This window comes from Corvus moneduloides, chromosome 24 (genome assembly GCF_009650955.1).
Source record: "Corvus moneduloides isolate bCorMon1 chromosome 24, bCorMon1.pri, whole genome shotgun sequence".
Lineage (NCBI taxonomy): Eukaryota > Metazoa > Chordata > Aves > Passeriformes > Corvidae > Corvus > Corvus moneduloides.
In genome coordinates this window covers 5,192,907-5,212,249 of record NC_045499.1, presented here as the reverse complement: position 1 = coordinate 5,212,249, position 19,343 = coordinate 5,192,907, and the positions used below count along the sequence as shown (strand labels likewise).

General features: G+C 52.1%; 1 protein-coding gene across 33 annotated transcripts in view; it reads right to left on the bottom strand.

The window, feature by feature from the left end:
* Window positions 1-1,924: 1,924 nt before the first annotated feature.
* NFASC (neurofascin) overlaps window positions 1,925-19,343 on the bottom strand; it is a 73,466-nt gene continuing 56,047 nt past the window's right edge. For 16 of the 33 annotated variants that reach the window (XM_032133159.1, XM_032133143.1, XM_032133146.1 and 13 more), the window contains 4 exons: window positions 14,692-14,823; window positions 13,018-13,087; window positions 9,858-9,869; window positions 1,925-7,414 (listed from right to left, as the gene is read on the bottom strand). In XM_032133159.1, the coding sequence (XP_031989050.1) occupies window positions 7,183-7,414; window positions 9,858-9,869; window positions 13,018-13,087; window positions 14,692-14,823 (446 nt within the window). In that variant the 3' untranslated portion in view covers window positions 1,925-7,182. The remainder of the gene's footprint in view (window positions 7,415-9,857; window positions 9,870-13,017; window positions 13,088-14,691; window positions 14,824-19,343) is intronic. The other 17 variants (XM_032133145.1, XM_032133176.1, XM_032133157.1 and 14 more) reach the window with 3 other exon arrangements.

Sequence of the window (19,343 nt, the reverse complement as noted above, 5' to 3'; positions counted from 1 at the left end):
AGGTACCCAAGGCTGGGATCCGCGCCGAGGAAATCGCTGCACGGCCAAATTTTGGGATGCTCCGGCTGTCGTGGGTGGTCCCCGACCGTCCCGCGAGGGGAGGACGGGGATTCCTCACAGTGACGGAGCGCTGGCTCGGGGCAGGGGGTGACAGCGTGGTCACCTTTGGGTCACCCTTGGGGTTTTTGGGTGTGCCCGAGCCCCCTTTGGCCATGGCTGTGCCCCGAGGGGCTCAGGGTTTGCCCCAGGGAGCTGCACCCGGCGCCTTTCCCGGGAATATCGGCAGCTCCTGGCTCTTCTCCGGCTGCTGGGGGAGGCCCGTGCCGGGCGAGTGACGCGGAGGGAGGTGACAGGGACACTTCGGGACCTCCTCCGTGCCCCCCGGCAGGCCCCGAGGTGCGGGGGGATGCGGTGCTGCCGGGGTGGGAAGGTGCGCATGGTGGGGGGCGTTTGGTCGCTGCCAGGCTGTGGGAACAGAGGATTTGGGAATGTGCCAGGGACCCTCCTTCCGTTCCCAGCTCCAGCTCAGACCTGTTAACGGTGTCGGGAGATCAGCGGGCACCGGGGCTGGCCGCAGGTTAATGGGCTGCAATTACAGAGGAGTAATTAAGGCATTATTGTCTCTATTGATTGGCAAAACTCCCGCGGCCCGGACTCCGCGATGGGTGCGGGCAGGAAGGGGACCTGCGGGTCCCGTGTCGCTTCTCCTCGCCCAGTTTGTCCCAGTTTCGGCTCCCTGCTGCCAGTTTTGGGGTGAGAAAGGAAGAACAGGGTGCGAGCCGGGCCCCCAGGAAAAGGATGGATGGAGGGAAATCCAAGGGAGGAGATGAGTCCTGTCCCAAAGGAGGGAGGGGGACCTGCCCTTTGTGCCCTCCCCTCTGTGCCTCCCCAGCAGCAGCTCTGCCAGGGTCTCTGGGCTGGTGACAAGGACAGCGGTGACCTCTCGGGTGCCAACGGCAGCACTGGGGGAGGGGGCAGCTCTGCGAGGAATCCCGTGGATATTCCCAGCGCCAACAGGGAAAGCTCAGCCATGGGAACGGGCTGGAGCTGCCTCCCGGAGGAGGAGGAGGAGGAGGGAAGCCGGCATCGATCCGGTCCTGCCTCCCCGGAGGTCGGGGACGATGCCGGTGTCACTACCGGGCCATCAAAAGCGACAAGGGCCAGCGAGCGCGGGTCTGACCCGGATCGATCCCGAGGATCAGCACGGTCCCGCCGCCGCTCGCTCCAGGCGGGATAAAAGCCCGACGGGAATGCTGGAAGCAGCCCTGGAGAGGCTCAGACCTTGGGCTTGGTGCTTCCAGCGGCTGCGAGCAGTGGGAATGGGGGATTGGGGGGATTGGAGGAGTCGCCGGGTTCCAGCCAGCTGGAATTCCTGCGCCAGGAGCCAAGCGCGATTCCGCAATTCCATCCTTCCTTGGGGCAGGGACTGAGGCGCCTCCATCGCGCTGGGAATGTCTCCACTGGGCAAAAAGTGTTTTTTCCCCTCTCTGCTGTTCCTGGAAATGCTGGGAAGGGGGCGGGAGGAGCCCCCGCTGCAGCAGGAAGCACTCAGCCCTTCATCCTCTTAGCCGGGCCCGCTGCAATTACACCTCAATTAACCAAATTACTCCTCCGCTCCCCCTCCCTCCACCCCGGGGAGCCTCTGCCGGGAGCAGGAAGGGCTGGGAGAGGGATGGATCCCGGTGGGAGCCGCGCTTGGCTGCCGGGAACGGGGGGCTGGGGTCAATCCCACATTTTCTGAGCCGTGGGAGCTTCTCCCCCAGGGATTGCCGAGGGTTGAGGGGCTGAAAATGGTGCTGGAGAGGATCCAGAGCTGCCTCTGAGCATCTTTCCTGGTCAGGGAGGGAATTTTGGGAATGCTGAGGACCAGGCTGTGCTGCTTTTCCCTCTTGGAATTCGACGGGAATGACTCTTGGGCTCGGCAAGGATTTTGAACCATGTTTTATTATATGTTTAGTGTTTTCTCTATACAAAAAAATCCAGTCTTTTCTTTTTTTTTCCAGTGATTCAAAAAAAAAAAAAAAAGAAAGAAAGAAAAGAAAAAGAAAAGAAATCTGAGTAGTTTGGCCTTCTCTCATCTCTCATGCAGTCGGTTTAGAAGTCCTTAAATTAAACCCTTTTATTTTTCCCCTCCAGTCCATAAATCTTGCTGGAAACTGAATTTTTACAGCCTCAGCTTCACGTTTCTCACTGGAACAGGTGGGGTTAACGCAAAGGTGGTGGGTTTGTTTTTCCCTTTTCCTTCGCTTTTTTGGGGGGTTTTTTTGCTTTTTTTTTTTTTTGCTTTTAAAAAAAAGGCAAATAAATACACGGAATACTTGAGACCAGCCGGGAGGTTGGACAGAGAGGACGGACGGAGCGCGAGATATTTACAAATTAAATTAAAACAAAACAGTCCCGGGACTTTCTGTCGGATGTGAGCGGGAGGAACGGACATCGGGAATGATATTTGGGAGGGGGGACTTCGGTCTGGGGGTCTGACATGGAAATTTGGGGGTTTGACATGGAATTTTGGGTGGTTGCCATGGAATTTTGGGGGTCTGCCATGGAATTTTGAGGGCTGACACGGGACTTGGGGGGTTTGCCGTGGAATTTGGAGGTTTGACTCAGGATTTTGTGGGTTTGACGTGGAATTTGGAGGTTTGACACAGGATTTTGTGGGTTTGACACGGAATTTTGGGGTTCAACACAGACTCTTTAGGGTTTGACGTGGAATTTAGGGCTCTGACACGGAGTTTTGGGGGTCTGACACGGGGTTTAGACAGCGTCGAACAACCAAACCCCAACGCCCGATGCGAGGACACGGAGACACAGGCGAAGGGCGCTACTGATGCCGTGGGTGGCGTCGTGAGGACCAGGAAAGCGTCGTTATTCTCGTTAATAAAACAGCTTTTAGTGCAAGAAGTCGGAGGTGTCTCTCTTTTTTTTTTTTTTTTTGTCCTTTTTTGTTTGGTTTTTTTTTTTTCCTTAATAAGGTTTTCTCTTTTTTTTTATTGCTTAACTGAAATCTTGGTTGCTGCAGGTACACGGAAAGCCTGGGCCCAGGAGGTGACGTCGCAGGTGGCACCCGCAGCTCTGCTGGGACCTGTGCGACGAGGAGAGGGTTTGGGATGTGCCAGGATGGGTGGTGGCCTTGGGATGTGCCAGGAGAAGTTGGTGGCATGGCTGGAATGAGCTCTGTGGTGGCCTTGGGTGACACTGCCCAGCTCCTCCCTTCTCCACCTGCTGTCCTTCAGATCCTGCTGGATCTCCCAGATCCAAGGTGACACCTGGATTTGGGATCTGTCACCTCCAGGAGGGCAATGCTGGCAGCGGGGACAGCATGTCCTGGTGTCCGGTTGGGTTTCTCCCAGCAGGATTTCAGGGTTTGGACCCAAATTCCGGCTTTTCCCGCTGGTTTTGTGCCTCCAGCTGCGACGTCACCTCAGGGAGAACGGGAGCAGCCTCCGGATCTGGGAAGCACAGCAGTATCCTCTCGTATCCCGAATTCCTGGCGTTTCTGTCGGCTGTCCCAAGGCTGGGTGCCAGGGAGGTCCCTGGATTCACCTCCAGGACATGGATGAGGTGTTGGCTCGGAATGTTGTAGGAACAGGACAAATCTGCACGTTTGGGGTAGAGCTCAGCTCCTGAGGGTGTTGGGATTTGGGGTCTGGTGTTGGAATTTGGGGTCTGGTGTTGGAATTTGGGGTCTGGCTCTTCCCTTTTTATTTACGAATTAGAAGTTGGCTCCTAATTTAAACCCTTGATGAAGGAAGGGTTATTTCTTCTGGAAAACCGGAAGTGTTCCCAGAGAGGCTGTGCAGATCCCAGGGAGGGATTGTTGTCCCTGTGGCGGGAATGGGAGCATCCCTGCTCATCCTGGGAGTCACTACAGCAAGCAGGACAGGAGGTGGCCGGGATGTCCCCTCTGGAGAGGGGAAGGAGCAGCAGAGCAGCTCCCAGGGATCGGGATCAGGGTGGGGAAAGCCCCTCAGCACCACAAATCCTCGTGTGGATTCTCCATCCATCTCCTGCTCCAAGGATGCTCCCAGGACACGGTGTGGGTTCATCCCAGCCCTGTCTGGTTTTTTGGGATCTGTGGGGTCACCCTGCGAGCGCTGTGGAAGGTTTGGGGTCAGGGCTTTGCTCCCCATGCAAACCTTGAACTTTATTCAAAGGAGTAACAGATGAGAAGCTCGGGATGAGTTTTTAACCTGAATTTTCTTTGGGCTCCAAAACTCCAGGGGGGAAGTTCTGAAGAAACGTCAAAATTTCTGCTAAACCTTAAAAATGTTGAGTAATTTTTACACTGAGCTGAGACAGGGCTGTGAGTAACTTACACCGAGTTGTTCTTCCACCTCTGCATCTCCTCCCTCTTCTCATTACTCAAAGTACCCTGGGGGTAGGACTGGGAATTTTATGAGGGAATTTGGGATAAGGTTGGGCAGAGTCCAGCTCCTTCCCATTCCTCCATTTCCAAAGGGATGCTGCGAGGTTTCCTCAGGGATGAGGTGGCTCGGGAACACGGGTTTTAATGGGAATGGCACATCATGGATACCCGACACAGACCTGCTTCCAGCAATCCCGGCCAAATTCCCGGAGGTTTGGAGATGGTTTGTGGTCCCTGTCAGCTGGGCCACAAAGCAGAGAGGATTGGGAATGCTGGGAAGATCCCAGATCCAGAGGCTGGATTTGTTCCTCTCCTCATTTCCAGCAGTGCTTCGGCGGGAAGGTGCCCAAACTCAACCGGGAGTTGGGAATGGGGTGGGAATGGGATTGTCCCCGTGCCCAGGGGCGGTGTCACCTTTGGCCTGGGGGGTGTTTGCCTAAAAGCTGGATGGAATTCCGGGAGCTGCTGTCCCAAATGGGATGGGCAAGAGTGGGATCGGGGCGCTGCTGTGTCCACACTGAGGGTCACACTGGGGCTGCCCCTGCCAGGGGACACGGCTGGAGGGGACAAGGGACATCCCTGGGACAGCTCCCCCAGCTCTGGGAGGGGGCTCTGCCTCTTGACCCCAACCTAAACCCTGGAATTCCTTTGCCGTTGGTTTCATGGAACAATTTAGGTGGGAAGGGACCTTTTAAGGTCCCCAAATCCAACCCCATGAACTCCATCTTCACCCCACGTTTGACCTATCAGAGAAGACAACCAAGATAAATGATAATTATTATTTTAAGGAAGGCATTTGCATTGGATTAATTTGCATCCATCTCTCTCGTTGGCCCGGTCCGGGCTCTTCCCGGGATCCATCGGGATGTGGCAAAGTCCCTCTCCACAATCCATAGCAGTGGGAGTATCCCTGTCACCGATGTGTCTCCAGAGCAGGAAGAAGAACTGCACGAATCCCGCTGCAGCCTATCCAAAAACCCCTCCATCCTCCTCAGAAAAACAAAAGTAACAAAAGGAAAATCCATCTGAAAATCCATCTTTTCCGAAAGAAACCCAATCTGTCTCTCTCTCTCCGCAAAGGTACCTTTGGTTTCAAAAGTGCAGGAAGTGGGAAGATCCACGGGACGCAGTCTGTTAGGAACCCCTGCCTTCTACCCTGATCCGTGCTGGGAGAGCCGGGAACGCTCCCAGATATCCCATTCCTACTGCTTGGGCGGATCCGAGGCCATCGGGGGCGTGGAAGCGGAGCGGGAAGAGCATCCTTGGAGTGACTCCCCGGGAAGTCTCAAGCTGTGTAAGGCATGTGAGGGAGTGCTCAGGGGGGTCGCTGAAATCCTGGGAGTCTCCAGGTGGGACGGGGGTCCCACGGTGGCTTGGCTGAGGGATGGAGGGGGGAAAGGCCACTGTCAGAAAGGAGGAGGGGGTTTAGTGGGAAAAACAGCGTCCGTCCGGCTCATCCCGGTGCCTCCGGAGGTGTGAATTCCAGTCCGGCGTTTCTTCCTTGTGGTGCGGCCCTGAATCCTTCAGGGAATCCTTCACCCGATCCCGGGGGGTTTTTCCATCCTCACCAACTGGCTTGGATTATTTTTCTGTTAATCATTCTGGTCTCCTCGTCCTATCCTGATCCCGCTCCTGCTTCCAGGCCCTCTTTGCTACATAGGATTTATGGAGTTGCCTTGAAAAGAAAGCAGGCGTGGGGTGGGGGGGTGGCTCCCCCCAAAATCCCTACAAAGCAAATTTAAACCCAAAAAGGTTTTTCTGCAGTGCTGTTACCCCGGGCTCGGCGGGGGAGAGGCTCCTCCCTGTCCTTCCACAAACCCCACAGATTCCTCCATAACCTCTTCTCCTCCCAGGACGCTCCAGAGCCCGGTGGGAATGGGGGACGAACTCCCTGTGGGTTTTCCCAGCCTCAGCATGGACAAACCCTGGTGCTGAGGGAGGTGGTGGGGACCTGTTCTTCCCTGCATAGGTTTTTTCAGGAAGGAGGGTTTTTTGGGAGAGGTTATGGGCAAGGTGCTGCCGTGAGGATGGACGGCTCAATAATCCAGTGTTTTCACCCCAAAATCCACCCCTTTCCTCCTTCCGTGCCTTTGCTCTGCCCAGGCCCCTCTCACTGCTCTTCCCTCCCCCACATTCTTTGATTTCTTTTCCCCCTCCCCTCTGATCCAGAACCTTCCTGGAAAAATGAAACCCAAAAATTTGGAGCTCCCTCCTAAAAGAACAAATAAAGCCTCGGGGAGCTGAGCCCAGCACGGGGCCCCTCCGAGCTGGCCCTGAGGCAGCCCCAAACTGGGGAGCAACCCCAAAAACTGGAGAGCAGCTCCAAAACTGGGGAGCAACCTCAAACTGGAGATCAACCCCAAAACCGGGGTGCAGCCCCAAAACTGAAGAGTAGCCCCAAAACTGGGGTGCAGCCCCAAACTGAGGAGCAGCCCCAAAACTGGGGTGCAGCCCCAAACTGGGGAGCAGCTCAAGCATCTCCTCTCCTCCAGCCGCTCCAGCCCAGCCCCAATTCCCGCTCCAGCTCCCACTCCCGCCCCGCGCGTCCTTTGCTGTTGGCTCATTTGCTAAGGATAAATGGCATCGGCGGCCGCCTGGGCTGCCTGGTTGCTTGGAATTTTTTCTTTTTTCCCCCTTTTTTTTTTTTTTTGCATTTTTTTTCCTTATTTTTAATTTTTTTTCTCTATTTTTGTGGTTTTTAGTCCCTGCTTGGTTCCTTTCCCTGTCGGAGGCAGCGGCGGCGGCGGCTGCCAGCGGAACCCCCGGCCGCTCCGAACCCCTCGGGCTGTGGGTGCTTTTCCCGGCGGTTTTTGCTATGCCAAGGAATAAATGGCGTTGACGGGGGACGTGGCTTCGGAGCTCTCGTTGCCCTCGGTCTCCTCCTTGTCCTTCTTGACCGTGTACTGGCCGATGAAGGAGCCGTCCTCGTTGAACTGCCCCTCGCCCCCTTCTCCGTAGTCCACCAAGCTGTCGTCGCTCTCCTGCTGCTTTATCGTCCCGTCCAGCGAGGTCTGGCTGTTGGGAAGAGGTTTGTTGTCTTCATCGCTGGCAGCAGAAGACAGACAGACACGGCAAGGGTTGAGAAACGGGGCCGAAAACCTTCCCCCAAGGCATGGAGATCCTAAATCAATCCACACTCGGGAATACGGCTCGGCAGAGCCCCAAAAACCGGGGGTGTGTCCGGGTGTGGGTGGAGGGTTGGGGGGGTGTGGGAGGTGAAGGTGGTTGGGATCTCTGAACACCCAATTTGGCGATTTTTCAGCTTGGAAATCAAATTTCTTCACCTCGATTTCCTCATCTCAAATTGCTTAACCTCAGTTTCCTCATCTCGATTCCTTTACCTCGATTTCTTTGTCTCAGTTTCTAAATCTCAATTTAATAACCTCGATTTCTAAATCTCAGTTTATTAATCTCAGTTCCTTACTCTCAGTTTCTAAACCTCAATTTTCTAACCTCAATTTCTTGACCTCGATTTCTTAACCTCAATACTCCACCCAAAACTTGGATTAATGGGACGGGATGAGCATCAGGGATATTCTTCCCTTGGCATCGCTCGGATTCTTTCTCTCTCTCTCTCTCAGTGTTTTAGCCCCCCTTGGGTAACCTGGTTTAATGGTTTGTTCCCAGATTTCCTTGAGAAAATACAGGTTTTCCTTGAAAAACCACGGTTTTCCTTGAAAAACCATAGGTTTTTCTTGGAAAGCACGGTTTTTCCTTGAAAAAAAATGCGGTTTTTCCTTGAAAAAAAATGCAGTTTTTCCTTGAAAAACCACAGTTTTTCCTTGAAAAAACCACATGCAATGGGGAGCACTGCGAGGGGGGTATGTTTAGGATGCCAAGTTCTGGGCAACTTCCGAAACTCCTGGGAATTCACCTTTCCCAGTTTATTTCTGGGCATTTTTCTTTGCTCACTTTGGGTTTTTCTCCTTTTCACTAAAAGCCAGGTCACTATAAAAATAAAGAGTTCAACCCAGAAGGGAACATTTTGGGAAGGATGACAGTGGGTTGCTCCAAATTGATATAAAAAATTAATTTTTATATGCGCTATTCCTTAGTTCATGCAAATTCTGTCATATTCCTGAAGATATCCCTGAACTATTTCTGCTCCCACCTCCACTCCTGTCTTTTTCCAGTTGTTTTTTTTAGCCCGGGATTCGCCAGGTTCGCTCCATTCTGTCCCTTTATTTTCCTAAAAATTGGTGAAAATATTGGGATTTTTTTGCACTTTGCTTGGGCTCTGGAGCTGGGCAAGGCATTAATTTTCCCTCATTCCATGGGATTAATTCTCCCTCATTCCATGGAATGAATCAGCTCCCTGAAGTGGGAGAGGAATTTGGGATCCCGCGGTTTCCGAGGGGTTTCCTCGGATCGGCACTTTGGGAATTCAATGATAACACAACCCCAATATTTGAGACCTTCTGTTAACTTGGCATCACAACAAAAAAATTAATTCGTTAGCTCTGGAAGCAGCTTTTTTTTTGTGGGAAAAGGAGGAATAATTCCGTGTGGAAGCAGAACTGGTTAGAAAGCCCCAAAAACGCCGACGGGAGAGTGGCAAAACGCAGATCCTTAATACCCAACATCCCCTCCCAAACTTTGGGGGGCAGCTTGAGCCGGACCCGGATCATCCCTAATGGGAGAGTTTGCAGCACCAAATTCCCGCCAGGAATGCGTTCCTGGAGAATTCCCGCTGGTTTTACCTCTCTCCAGGGCCGTTTATCCCGTTAGCGCATTAGCAGGGAGCAGTGGTTTTCCATCAGCTCCTGATGGGATCTAACCACGTTAAAATGGATTTCTGGGAGCTTGGCTGAGCCTGGCATTAGGGAGCCATGTGGGAAATGCTGTCCTGAGTCCCATAAATCATCGGGAAGAGGGGGAGGCTGGAGCCGGAGGAAGGATTTTCAGGACTAACAGTGGCCAGACCAGTCAGGATCCAGCGGTTTTGGCCCGTGTCCCTTGTCCCCATCCCGTGGGATGCACTTTTTCTTGGAAAACCACAGTTTTTCCTTGAAAAAAGGCAGTTTTCCTTGAAAAACCAGAGTTTTCCTCGAAAAAACACAATTTTTCCTTGAAAATCCATGTTTTCCTTGAAAAACACCCACATGCATTCCCAAGCTCAATCCTGCTCCACCAGGAGGGATCAGCAGCTGGAGCTGGGGGGCCTGGCTGGATTTGGGGGGGACCCCCAGCTCACGGAGCAATTCCGAGCAGGATCTGGCTCTCCGGAAGCCCCGACAGCAGCGGGAATTAGAGGGATCTTGTTTGATGTGTTAGGCAGGGACGTGGGAATGGGGACGGGGGAGTTTTGGCTGTGAAGAAATTAAAGGAAGGAGGGAGGGAGGAAGGAATTCGGAAGGAAGGAAGGAATTCGGAAGGAAGGAATTCGGAAGGAAGGAAGGAATTCGGAAGGAAGGAATTCAGAAGGAAGGAAGGTAAAATTCCCAAAAAAAGCGGAATGTGCCGGACTTCTGGCAGCACGAGGTCCTACCTTTCAAGAGACCTTCACGGTCCATGTGGATAGACCAGGTGAAAAGGAGGAGAAGGAATGGGAATAAAACAGAGAGAAGCAGAAAGAGCCTGATCAGAGAGAGAAATGAGGAGGTTCTGCATTCACAGGGGCAGTGCTACATCCGAAAAAACCAAAAAAAACTGGGAATTGTCGCCTCGTTATACCAAATGGAGCCGGAAGAACCCTTCCAGGTGGGATTGGCCCCCTTGGGTTCCCCCAGGAAGCCATCCCAGCATGGAAAGGGTCATCCTAGAAGGACTGGGGGTGATGGCCAGGGGACAGTGGTGGCTCTGGGGACCCGCATGCAGCAGGACAAGGGTGCCTGGGTTCACCCCAGTGTCCTGCTGCGATTCCTTGGAATGGCCCTATGGATAAACCTGCACCTTCCCAGAGCCTTTCCAGAGCTTTCCTCCCTCACGAGGCTCCGGGGACGGTTCTGTGTCCTCCCCTCTGGCTGCCTGCTGAGATGTCCCCTCCTGGCGAGTGGCACTGCCTGCACCGTGTCACCTGTGCCGTTATCCTGGCCCTGGCCTGGAATCCGGAGCTTAAATCCACTCGGCTTCCCCTTCCCAGCATCCAGAGTTTCCAGCCGCCTCCGCCACGGGCAGCACGGAACATTTGGTATAATGAGGCACCGGCGCTGGCACGGAATATCCATGGATAATGGTCCCTGCTTGGAAAGGAGCTTCCCTGCTCGGGACCACCATTATCCCGGGATTGGGGCAGAGATGTGATGGGATCTCGGAATGAGGAGCTCGGAGAGTGGCATGCACAGGGCGCCGGGGACGTGAGGGTGACGAGGGCACAGCAGCCATGCCATGGGGAGGAGGGGACGGGAGCTGGGATGGGCTCAGTTCCTGCCCTTCCCTGAAATCCTAAATCCTCCCGGAGCCCGGCCCTGCAATCAGCCCCAAGCTCGATCAGCCAACAGCTCCAGCCTCCGGCTTCACCTTCCCTTCTGCCTCCCAGAGGGAAACCTCCTGGAATTCTCCCAGGAATCCTGGTGTTCCTCAGGAGGAGGGGGCAAAGTTTGTGGGTTGTTGGCTTTTTTTCGGTTGCTCTTATTTGATTGGGGTTTTCCCCCTTTATTTACTTCATAAAACTCCACGGACTCCATCCCGGAGTTTTGTTGTCCTTCCACTGACTCGTGCCTTCCCTTTGGAAATTTTGGGAACGGGGCTGTCTGTGAAAGTCAGAGCTCCAGCTCAGCAGAAGGATGAAGGATTGACCCCAATCCTTCCCCTTGCCTGGAAGGAAACACCCTTTGGATGGTGCCAGGGAATTGGTGCCAGCCATTCCAAGAGTTTGGATTCCCCTCAGGGCCAGGCAAGGAGTGCCTGGCCATGGATTTGCCTCGGGAATGGTGGATGGGGCCAGGAGGGGTTGGATGGACCTCTCTTCGTGGGCTCTGGAGAAGCAGAGCCGGGAAATCCGTGAGTGCTGCCAGAAGCTCGGCCAGGGGGAAACCCTGTGGGAATGGGGGGTTCAGGCTTCCCACAAACCATCCCACAAACCATCCCACAAACCATCCCACAAATCTGGGAAGCACGAGGCTCCCGATCCTGACTGGAATTGTTTGGGGCCGGGCTGTGCCCTGGTTATGGCTCGTTCCTGTGCCGGGAGCAGCCCATAAAATCCTGCCTGGGAAGGGATGGCTCTGACCCCAAAACCTGCAGCGGGACCAGGCTGGGCTCGTTCCTCCTCTGCTGTTTTCCCTGTCCCAGCATGGAATCCGAAGGAAACATCCCAAAAGTTTACAGGTGGATTTTTTTGCCAGCCCTGGCAGTGCTGAGCAGCAGGGAGGGGAGGAAGGTGAGGAAGGAACACCGCCCCTGGGTGTTTTTTAGGACATTCAGGAATGTCAGCCTTTCCCTACAAAATCCTGATGGGATGTGTTTGTATTCCGTGTTTTTTGGGAGTCTGGGGAGCTTAATGGAATCCTTTGGAATAAAAAAAAACCCTCTGAAATGGAGTTTCTGCACCGCTGACAAAATAAATGTGATTCCTGGTTCTGCTCCTTTTCTGTTTCTGATTCATTTTTTCCCCCTAAATCCTTTGGCAGAATCAGTTCTTATTCCCTTCCTGAATCCCAAACAAATCCATCCCATGCTGGGAATGACACAGGATTGAATGAAACCCCTGGTTTAAATCAGGAGGAAAATTCCCCTTGGGTTTTGCCTCCAGCTCAGGTGGGAAATGGGAATTTGAATTCTTTAAGGAATTCAAATATCCCAGATCCCCTCAGCTGCCAGGTGAGCCCTGACAGCAGGACCGGCTCCCGGGGAATCACAGAGAGCTGGGAATGCTTGGGAGGCTCCTGTCCCTTTCTGACACATCCCGGGAGTTTTCCTGGAGGGAAAAAGGCTCTGCTGCCCTTTGAGGGTGACATTTGCGTGCGAAGAGTGGGATGGAGCCGGGGAAGTCGGAGAGGTTCTGGCTGAATCCCTGCTGGAGCCCTCACAGGGGTTTTTACGGGATTGTGTGGGGCTGGAATGCAGGCAGACCCCAAATCATTCCCCTTTCCTGCTTCCAGGGCTGATCCCAACAGAGCTTTGGGAGGAATGTGCCATGGATATTCCTTTATGGGAAGGAGAGGGGCTGAGCTCTGGGGTGAGACTCCAGAAATACCCTCAGGCTGCTACAAAGTTGGGGGTTTTGGGGGGTTTTGGGGGGTTTTATGTGTCAGGAGTTCTATTAAGGTTGATCTGCTCCTGGTGGGAGCTGTCCCATGGAGCTGATTCCAGAATCCCAGCTCTGCTCCCAACAGAACTTTGGACATTTCTCCTTTAGGATGCTGCAGAAATACCCTCAGGCTGCTACAGAGTTCGGGTTTTCGGGGTGATTTTTGGCGTTTCATGTGTCAGAAGTTCCATTAAAGTCGGTTTAGTCCTGCTGGGGGCTGTCCGAGGTCGCCGATTCCAGAATCCCAGGAACAGGAGGCGGAACCCCACAACCTGGCGGCTCTGGCAGCGCTTTGGGAGCCATTTCCTTCGGGAATTACAGCGGGAAGGCGGCAGGAGGAGGGAAGGGGGGACAGGGATGGTTCCGGGGGATTTGTGGCACCACAGGGTGGGGGAGGGGGGCTGTGATGGTGGGGGAGGGGCTGATGGGGGGGGTCCGACATTCCATGGGATCCTACCTGTAGTCGAAGGATCCGTCCTCCACGTTCTTGTCCTCGGGATTGAGGTGCTCGTCCTTGTTGTCCCGCACTGCGAAGGAGCAGAGCCCCCCCAGTTAAACCAGTAAGGATTGAAAGGGTTTGGGAATGGGCAGGAGCTGGGGAAGGGTCCTGGGGTGTCCCTGAGGGGGAAGAGCTCGGGCAGGTGAAAACTGCACCGGGGAGGGCTGGAGAAGGGTTACAGAGGGGTTACACAGGGGTTACACAGGGGTTACACAAAGGGTTTGCAAAGGGGTTATGAAGGGTTTGTAAAGTGAAAAAGGGATTGAAAAGGGATTGAAAAGGACTTATAAAGGGTTTGTAACCGGTTTGTAAAGGGTTTGTAAAGGGTTTACAAAGGGATTGCAAAGGGGTTACAAAGGGATTGCAAAGGTCTGACAGGGTTTACAAAGGGGTTACAAAAGGATTTGAAAAGGGTTTGCGAAGGGTTTAGAAAGGGCTTACAAAGGGTTTACAAAGGGTTTACAAAAGGTTTATAAAGGGTTTGAAAAGGGTTTACAAAGAGTTTGCAAAGGACTGACAAAGAGCTTACAAAGGGTTTACAAAGGGTTTACAAAGGATTTGCAAAGGACGCTGCAGTGGTGGCACCTCAGGCACACCAGGCAAGAAGGGGATGTGTTAATTGCGGGATTTTCTTAATTAAAAAAAAAGATTTCTGATTTATTTTATAAAATCCTAAATAACAAACGCCTTCTAAGCAACAAATATTAATGGAATAAATTAAACATGAATCGCTTTTATTAGTAAACAACCTCATGTAAATAAGAATGAATTATTATTTATAATTATTCATAATTTATTTTATATTTATTATATGGTATTCTATTATCTCATACTATATTATATTGTATATTATTATATTACGTTATTATATTGTCATATTATTATAATACAATATAATATAATATAATATAAATATAATATAATACCATAATATTATTATAGTATTATATGATATAATTTTATTTATAGTTATTTATAATTTATAATTATTATAATTTATGCTTCTTATAATTTTCTATGTGCTTGATATAAAATCCTCTATATACACGATACATCCTTTTATACAAATCCATTTATAAATACAAAAATTACATTTCTCTATCCATTTATATCCCTAAATTCCCACTACAGAAGGATCAACCCCTCACAATCCCAGCTCTCCAACACCTGCATTATCCTCAAAAATTCCTGAGCCTGCTTAAACCTCGGGAATGGCCGTTCCCAGCTCTCACCTGGATATTCCCCACCGCTGGAATATCCCCAAGAATCCCGAGCCTGTTTATCCCTCGGGAATGCCCATTCCCATGCTCACCTGGATATTCCCCACCGCTGGAATATCCCCAAGAATCCCGAGCCTGTTTATCCCTCGGGAATGCCCATTCCCATGCTCACCTGGATATTCCCCACCGCTGGAATATCCCCAAGAATCCTGAACCTGCTTAAACCTCGGGAATGCCCATTCCCATGCTCACCTGGATATTCCCCACCGCTGGAATATCCCCAAGAATCCCAAGCCTGTTTATCCCTCGGGAATACCCATTCCCATGCTCACCTGGATATTCCCCACCGCTGGAATATCCCCAAGAATCCCGAGCCTGTTTATCCCTTGGGAATGCCCATTCCCATCCTCACCTGGATACTTCCCGCCGCGGCTCCTCTTGATGAAGCAGACGATGAGCAGGATGAGCACGAGGAGGGCGACGGCGCACATGAGGCCGATGAACCAGCCCTGCGTGGCGATGTCCACCTGGTTCTTGGTGTAGGCTGCGGGAAAAAGGGGAAAACATTCCTAAGGAACGGAGCGGAGCCCGCAGGGAAATGGAGGAAGGAGGAATTCAGGGCGCTGGCTTGGGAATTTTCTTTCATTTGGGTGTGTCTGGGTGTGTGGTTGAAGTTGTAGCTCAGGGATTTGTGTTTCTTTGGTGGTTCTTGGTGATTTTTTTGGTGGTTTTGGTGGATTTTTGAGGGGGTTTTGGTGGATTTTTGAGGGGTTTTGGTGGCTTTTTGGTGTTTCTTCAGTGTATGTTGATTTTTTTTTTTTGTGGTTCTTTGGGGTTTTTTTGTGGAGTTTTTTGTGGGTTTTAGGTGGTTTTTTGGCAGTATTTTGGTGGGTTTTTTGGTATTTTATTGGGTTTTGTCAGTGTTTTTTGGTGGTTTTTTCTATGGTTTTTTTGGTGGTTTTTGGTGGATTTTTGGTGGTTTTTAGAGGTTTTTTGATGGCTTTTTCATGGTTTTCTTTTCCTTTTATGATGGAAAATCAAATCAGTTTTATCAGGAGCTTTGAAAAGTGAAGGAACCCAACAGAAAGGAAAATCCGGGAAAAGGGAATTGCAAATAAAGGTGAAAGAAGCTGGGGAAGGAATCTGATGGAATTTGCTGCATCTGAAAACTGCCCTGGGTGTGGGAAGACCCAAGAGAAACATTCCCAGTTCCAAGGGATTTTGGGCAGCACCGCTGGATCAGGGAATTGCTGAGCCCTGAGGGTTCACTGGCAGCCTTGAACTGGGATGAACTGGGACGAACTGGAGAGAAGAGGGGTCTGATAGCTCCACATGTTTTCTCCTGGAGCAAATTCCTGTTCCCAGCGCCTTCCCAAGGCTCCTGCCTGTTTATAGGATTTAATTCCAAGTCCTGTTCCCATCCTCCAGCTCCCGTGTCCTCCCTGCCATTCCCAGCTCTCCCACACGGTCAGACAGACAAATCCATGGCCTAAAAATAGCTCCAATGCTGCCTTTTCCAGCCTCTCCTTGGAATTCAGTGAGGCAGAGGAGAAAATAACCTTCAGCGCAGCAGCGGGGGCTGGATTTATCCTGGATGAGGGAAAACGGAGACGTTCCTGGTGGGAATGTGGGAGAACCAGGGTGGCTGGGATGGGATTGGGAACGGAGATGGGCAGGAGAGAGCAGGGAGTATCCTGAAAATCTGGCAAGAAAAAAGATGGATGAAGAAAGCAGGGAACTCAATGGGTTTGGAGGGAAAGGAGCTTGGAAGAGAGGCAGCAATGGGAAAAATGGGATGGATGGGCAAAAATTCCTAACCCACAAAATTTCAGGGATCAAACTGTGCGTATTCCATCGGAACTGAGCCCAAGAGAAGAAGTCATCTCCTCAGGATGAAATCCAGGGAATTGCAGGCAAACCACGGCAAGGAAATTCGGATTAAAGAGGACAATGGCACGAAGGAGAATCTTTGGTCAAGAAACGATGCTGAACCCAGAATATTTTGTGGGGTTTGAGCAGCACCGAGGGTGGAAGGAGCTGCCTGATGCATCCTTTGGCTGCTTTCTCCTCCAACACTGCTAAATCCCACACTTCCTTTATCCCAGCCTGAGCTCCGGAGTCCTCGTGGATGCACTTTTAGATGGAGAGAACGAGACGATGACAAAGGAATGGCTTCGATTATCCGAGTGCTCGGGGCGGGAAGGGGAAGGAAGCAATGCCAGAAAGGTCAGAGATGGAAAAAATCCCATGACCAGTGATGGGATGGGGTTTTTCCAGGGAGAAACAAAGAGGGTCTTCAAAAGATGAAATTCCAGAGAGGCCTGAGAGGTGGGATGAGGGTTGGAGCTGAGTTTGGAAAGGAGGGAGGATTTAAAACCCCAAGCGCCCAGGAGATCTCACAGGAGGATGAGGGCACTGCCTGTAGGGAAGGGGATAATTTCCATCCTTCCCAAAAAAAGGGGGCTAACTTCCATCCTTCCCAAAAAAAGGGGCTAACTTCCATCCTTCCCAAAAAAGCAACACCTGAGGACCAAATCAAATCCCAGCAAAGGTGGATTTGGGGTAAACGAGTGACTGTCATTGCAGCAGTGGGGACTGGAAGGTTTGAAGCCCGTGGCTGCCCCAGGAGATTTTGTGATTTGCTTTAAGGTGAGGCCAACCTCAAGGGAAAACATGAAAGCAGCTGCGGGATCTGACAGGTCCTGATTGGAATTGCAGCTGCAGAGCCTTTTTTAAAATAATTAATGATAATTTCGCATCAGAAAATTCGTTAGCTCAGAGTCATCATTGATGTGCCAGGAGCAGAGCTCAGCTCCACCGAGATTTTTGTCTTGGATTGCAAAGGAGATCTTTGGGAGTGAAAAGTCCCCTCTGGCTCCAGCCTTGTGTGATCCTATTCCCAGAATCCCAGGATCACTGAGGCTGGAAAATCCCTCCGGGATCATCGAGTCCGAGCTGTGTCCGATCCCCACCCTGAGCACTCAGTGCCACGTCCAGGTGGCACCTCCAGGGATGGGCACTCCAAACCTCCCTGGGCAGCCCTTTCCAACCCTTTCCATGAGGAAATTCCTTCTGATGTCCACCCTGAGCCTCCCCTGGCCCAGCCTGAGGCCGTTCCCTCTCCTCCTGTCCCTGTTCCCTGCGATAAAATCCCACCAGGGAGTTGTGCAGAGCCAGAAATCCCCCCGGAGCCTCCTTTTCTGCAGGCTGAGCCCCCTCAGGAAGTCTCCATCCCCTTCTCCATCTCCATTCCCATCTCTGGACGCTCTTCTCAGTGTTTGGACAAGCCGAGGAACCCATTTATTTATTTAAAATTTAGCAGACCTCCTTCTACTCCGCTATTTTTGTCATTTCCAAGTGCCCTTTGCTCCTGGGAGGAATTTTGTCGGCTTAATGAGCTGCCAGTCAATCAGGAGCAAAATCAGAGCTCGGCCTCCTGCAGGGGAATATTTCTTATTTATCTGCCCCCAGCCTGAAGAAACCTTTAGAACAATGATTTACAAGATTTAAATAAAACCCCCCAAACCCCCAAAACTGCACGGTTCCTTTTCATCCAAAGCATTCCCGATGCCATAGGATTGTCAGCGGGGGCCCGGCACTTGTGTCAGCAGCATCCAGCCAGGAGAGAAATGGATGTGGAGCGTTTATTCCTGCAGGGAAGGCGACAGCTCCGTGCATCCCACAGGGCTCAGGTCAGCACCAGCCTCAATCCCGGGGATAAAGGTGGCCCCATCCCTTATTCTCCATGAAAATATCAGTAGGAACCTCTCAATTATGGAAAATATATGCAGAGTCTTCCCAGCAGGAATCAGCCAAGGATATTGTGCTTTTTTTCCCCGTTTTTTTTAATGATTCCCGGCCCCTTGCTGTCCCTTCGGTCCCCCCACGGATCCTGAAGTGGGGGAAAAGCAGGGGAGGAAGGAAGAGGCGGGTCCAGGTTGGGAATGGTTATCCAGAGGGATAAAATGGTTATCCAGAGGGACAAAATGGTTATCCAGAGGGATAACTCGCGGGTAGGGTGGGAGCTGACGGAAATTTCGGACTCGGGGAAAGATCCGGAAGCAGAAACAAAACTGGGGATTTAACACAACAACTGGAGCTGTGCTGGGAGAGGTCTGTGTCCAAAATCAGCTCTGATGTGTGGGATCAGAATATTCCAGGGGCTGCTGTGCCGTGGATTCGCTCAACCCTGGAGCGGTTTGGGGACAGAGCCGAGGGCAGCACTCACTGGGGGTTTGTTGGCGTTGAGAAGGGTTGGACACCCCAAAACCGCCTGGATGTGGCACCCGGGGACGTGGTGGCCTTGGCAGTGCCAGGGGAATGGTGGGACTCGATGATCGCAGAGGTTTTTCCAACCTTGATTCCACGGAACACCGGCGGCTGCCATCTGCCCCCGCCTGGGAATTACCCGGTGGCATTCCAGATTTTCTGCTGATTTCAGATGAGCACGGGGGTGTGTGGGGAGCTCTGCTCCCCAGTTCCTGCAGCTCTCCCTCACTGGGATTCCCATTTTCCTTTTGCCCTTCCCGGAGGAGCCTGGAAATTGCCAGAGCTTCCCATCCCACGGCTGGAGCCGAGCAAAACTATTTGAATTCCTTGGAAATCCCCACCTCTACCCACGGCACTGTCAGGGAGGCTGCTCCGGTGTTTCCTCCTCCGCAGAGTTCCAGCGGAGTGTTTGACAGGAGCTGGGCACAGATCCCTATGGAAAAGCCCCGGGTGGATAGGAAGGGATTTAGGGCTGTTTGGATTTCCTGGGAATCATCGGGAGGGAGCAGCGGAGTTTTACAAACAGATAAAGCTCCTGTGGGACAAAGGTGGGAGCGTCTGGAGCCGGGTGGGAAATAGGGGAATCCATAACGAGGAAGACGTGGAAACCACACGGATACAAAGCCTGGCAAATTCCCCACCAAGTGCCAGAGGAAACATCCCAGGAGGATGGAAATCCCTAAGGATTCACTCGTGCCAACACCACATTCCCACTCCCAGTGCATCATCCCATCAGTGACATCTCTGAGATGTCACTCGTGCACGGGGGGCCACAAGCAGAGGCTGTGACAACAT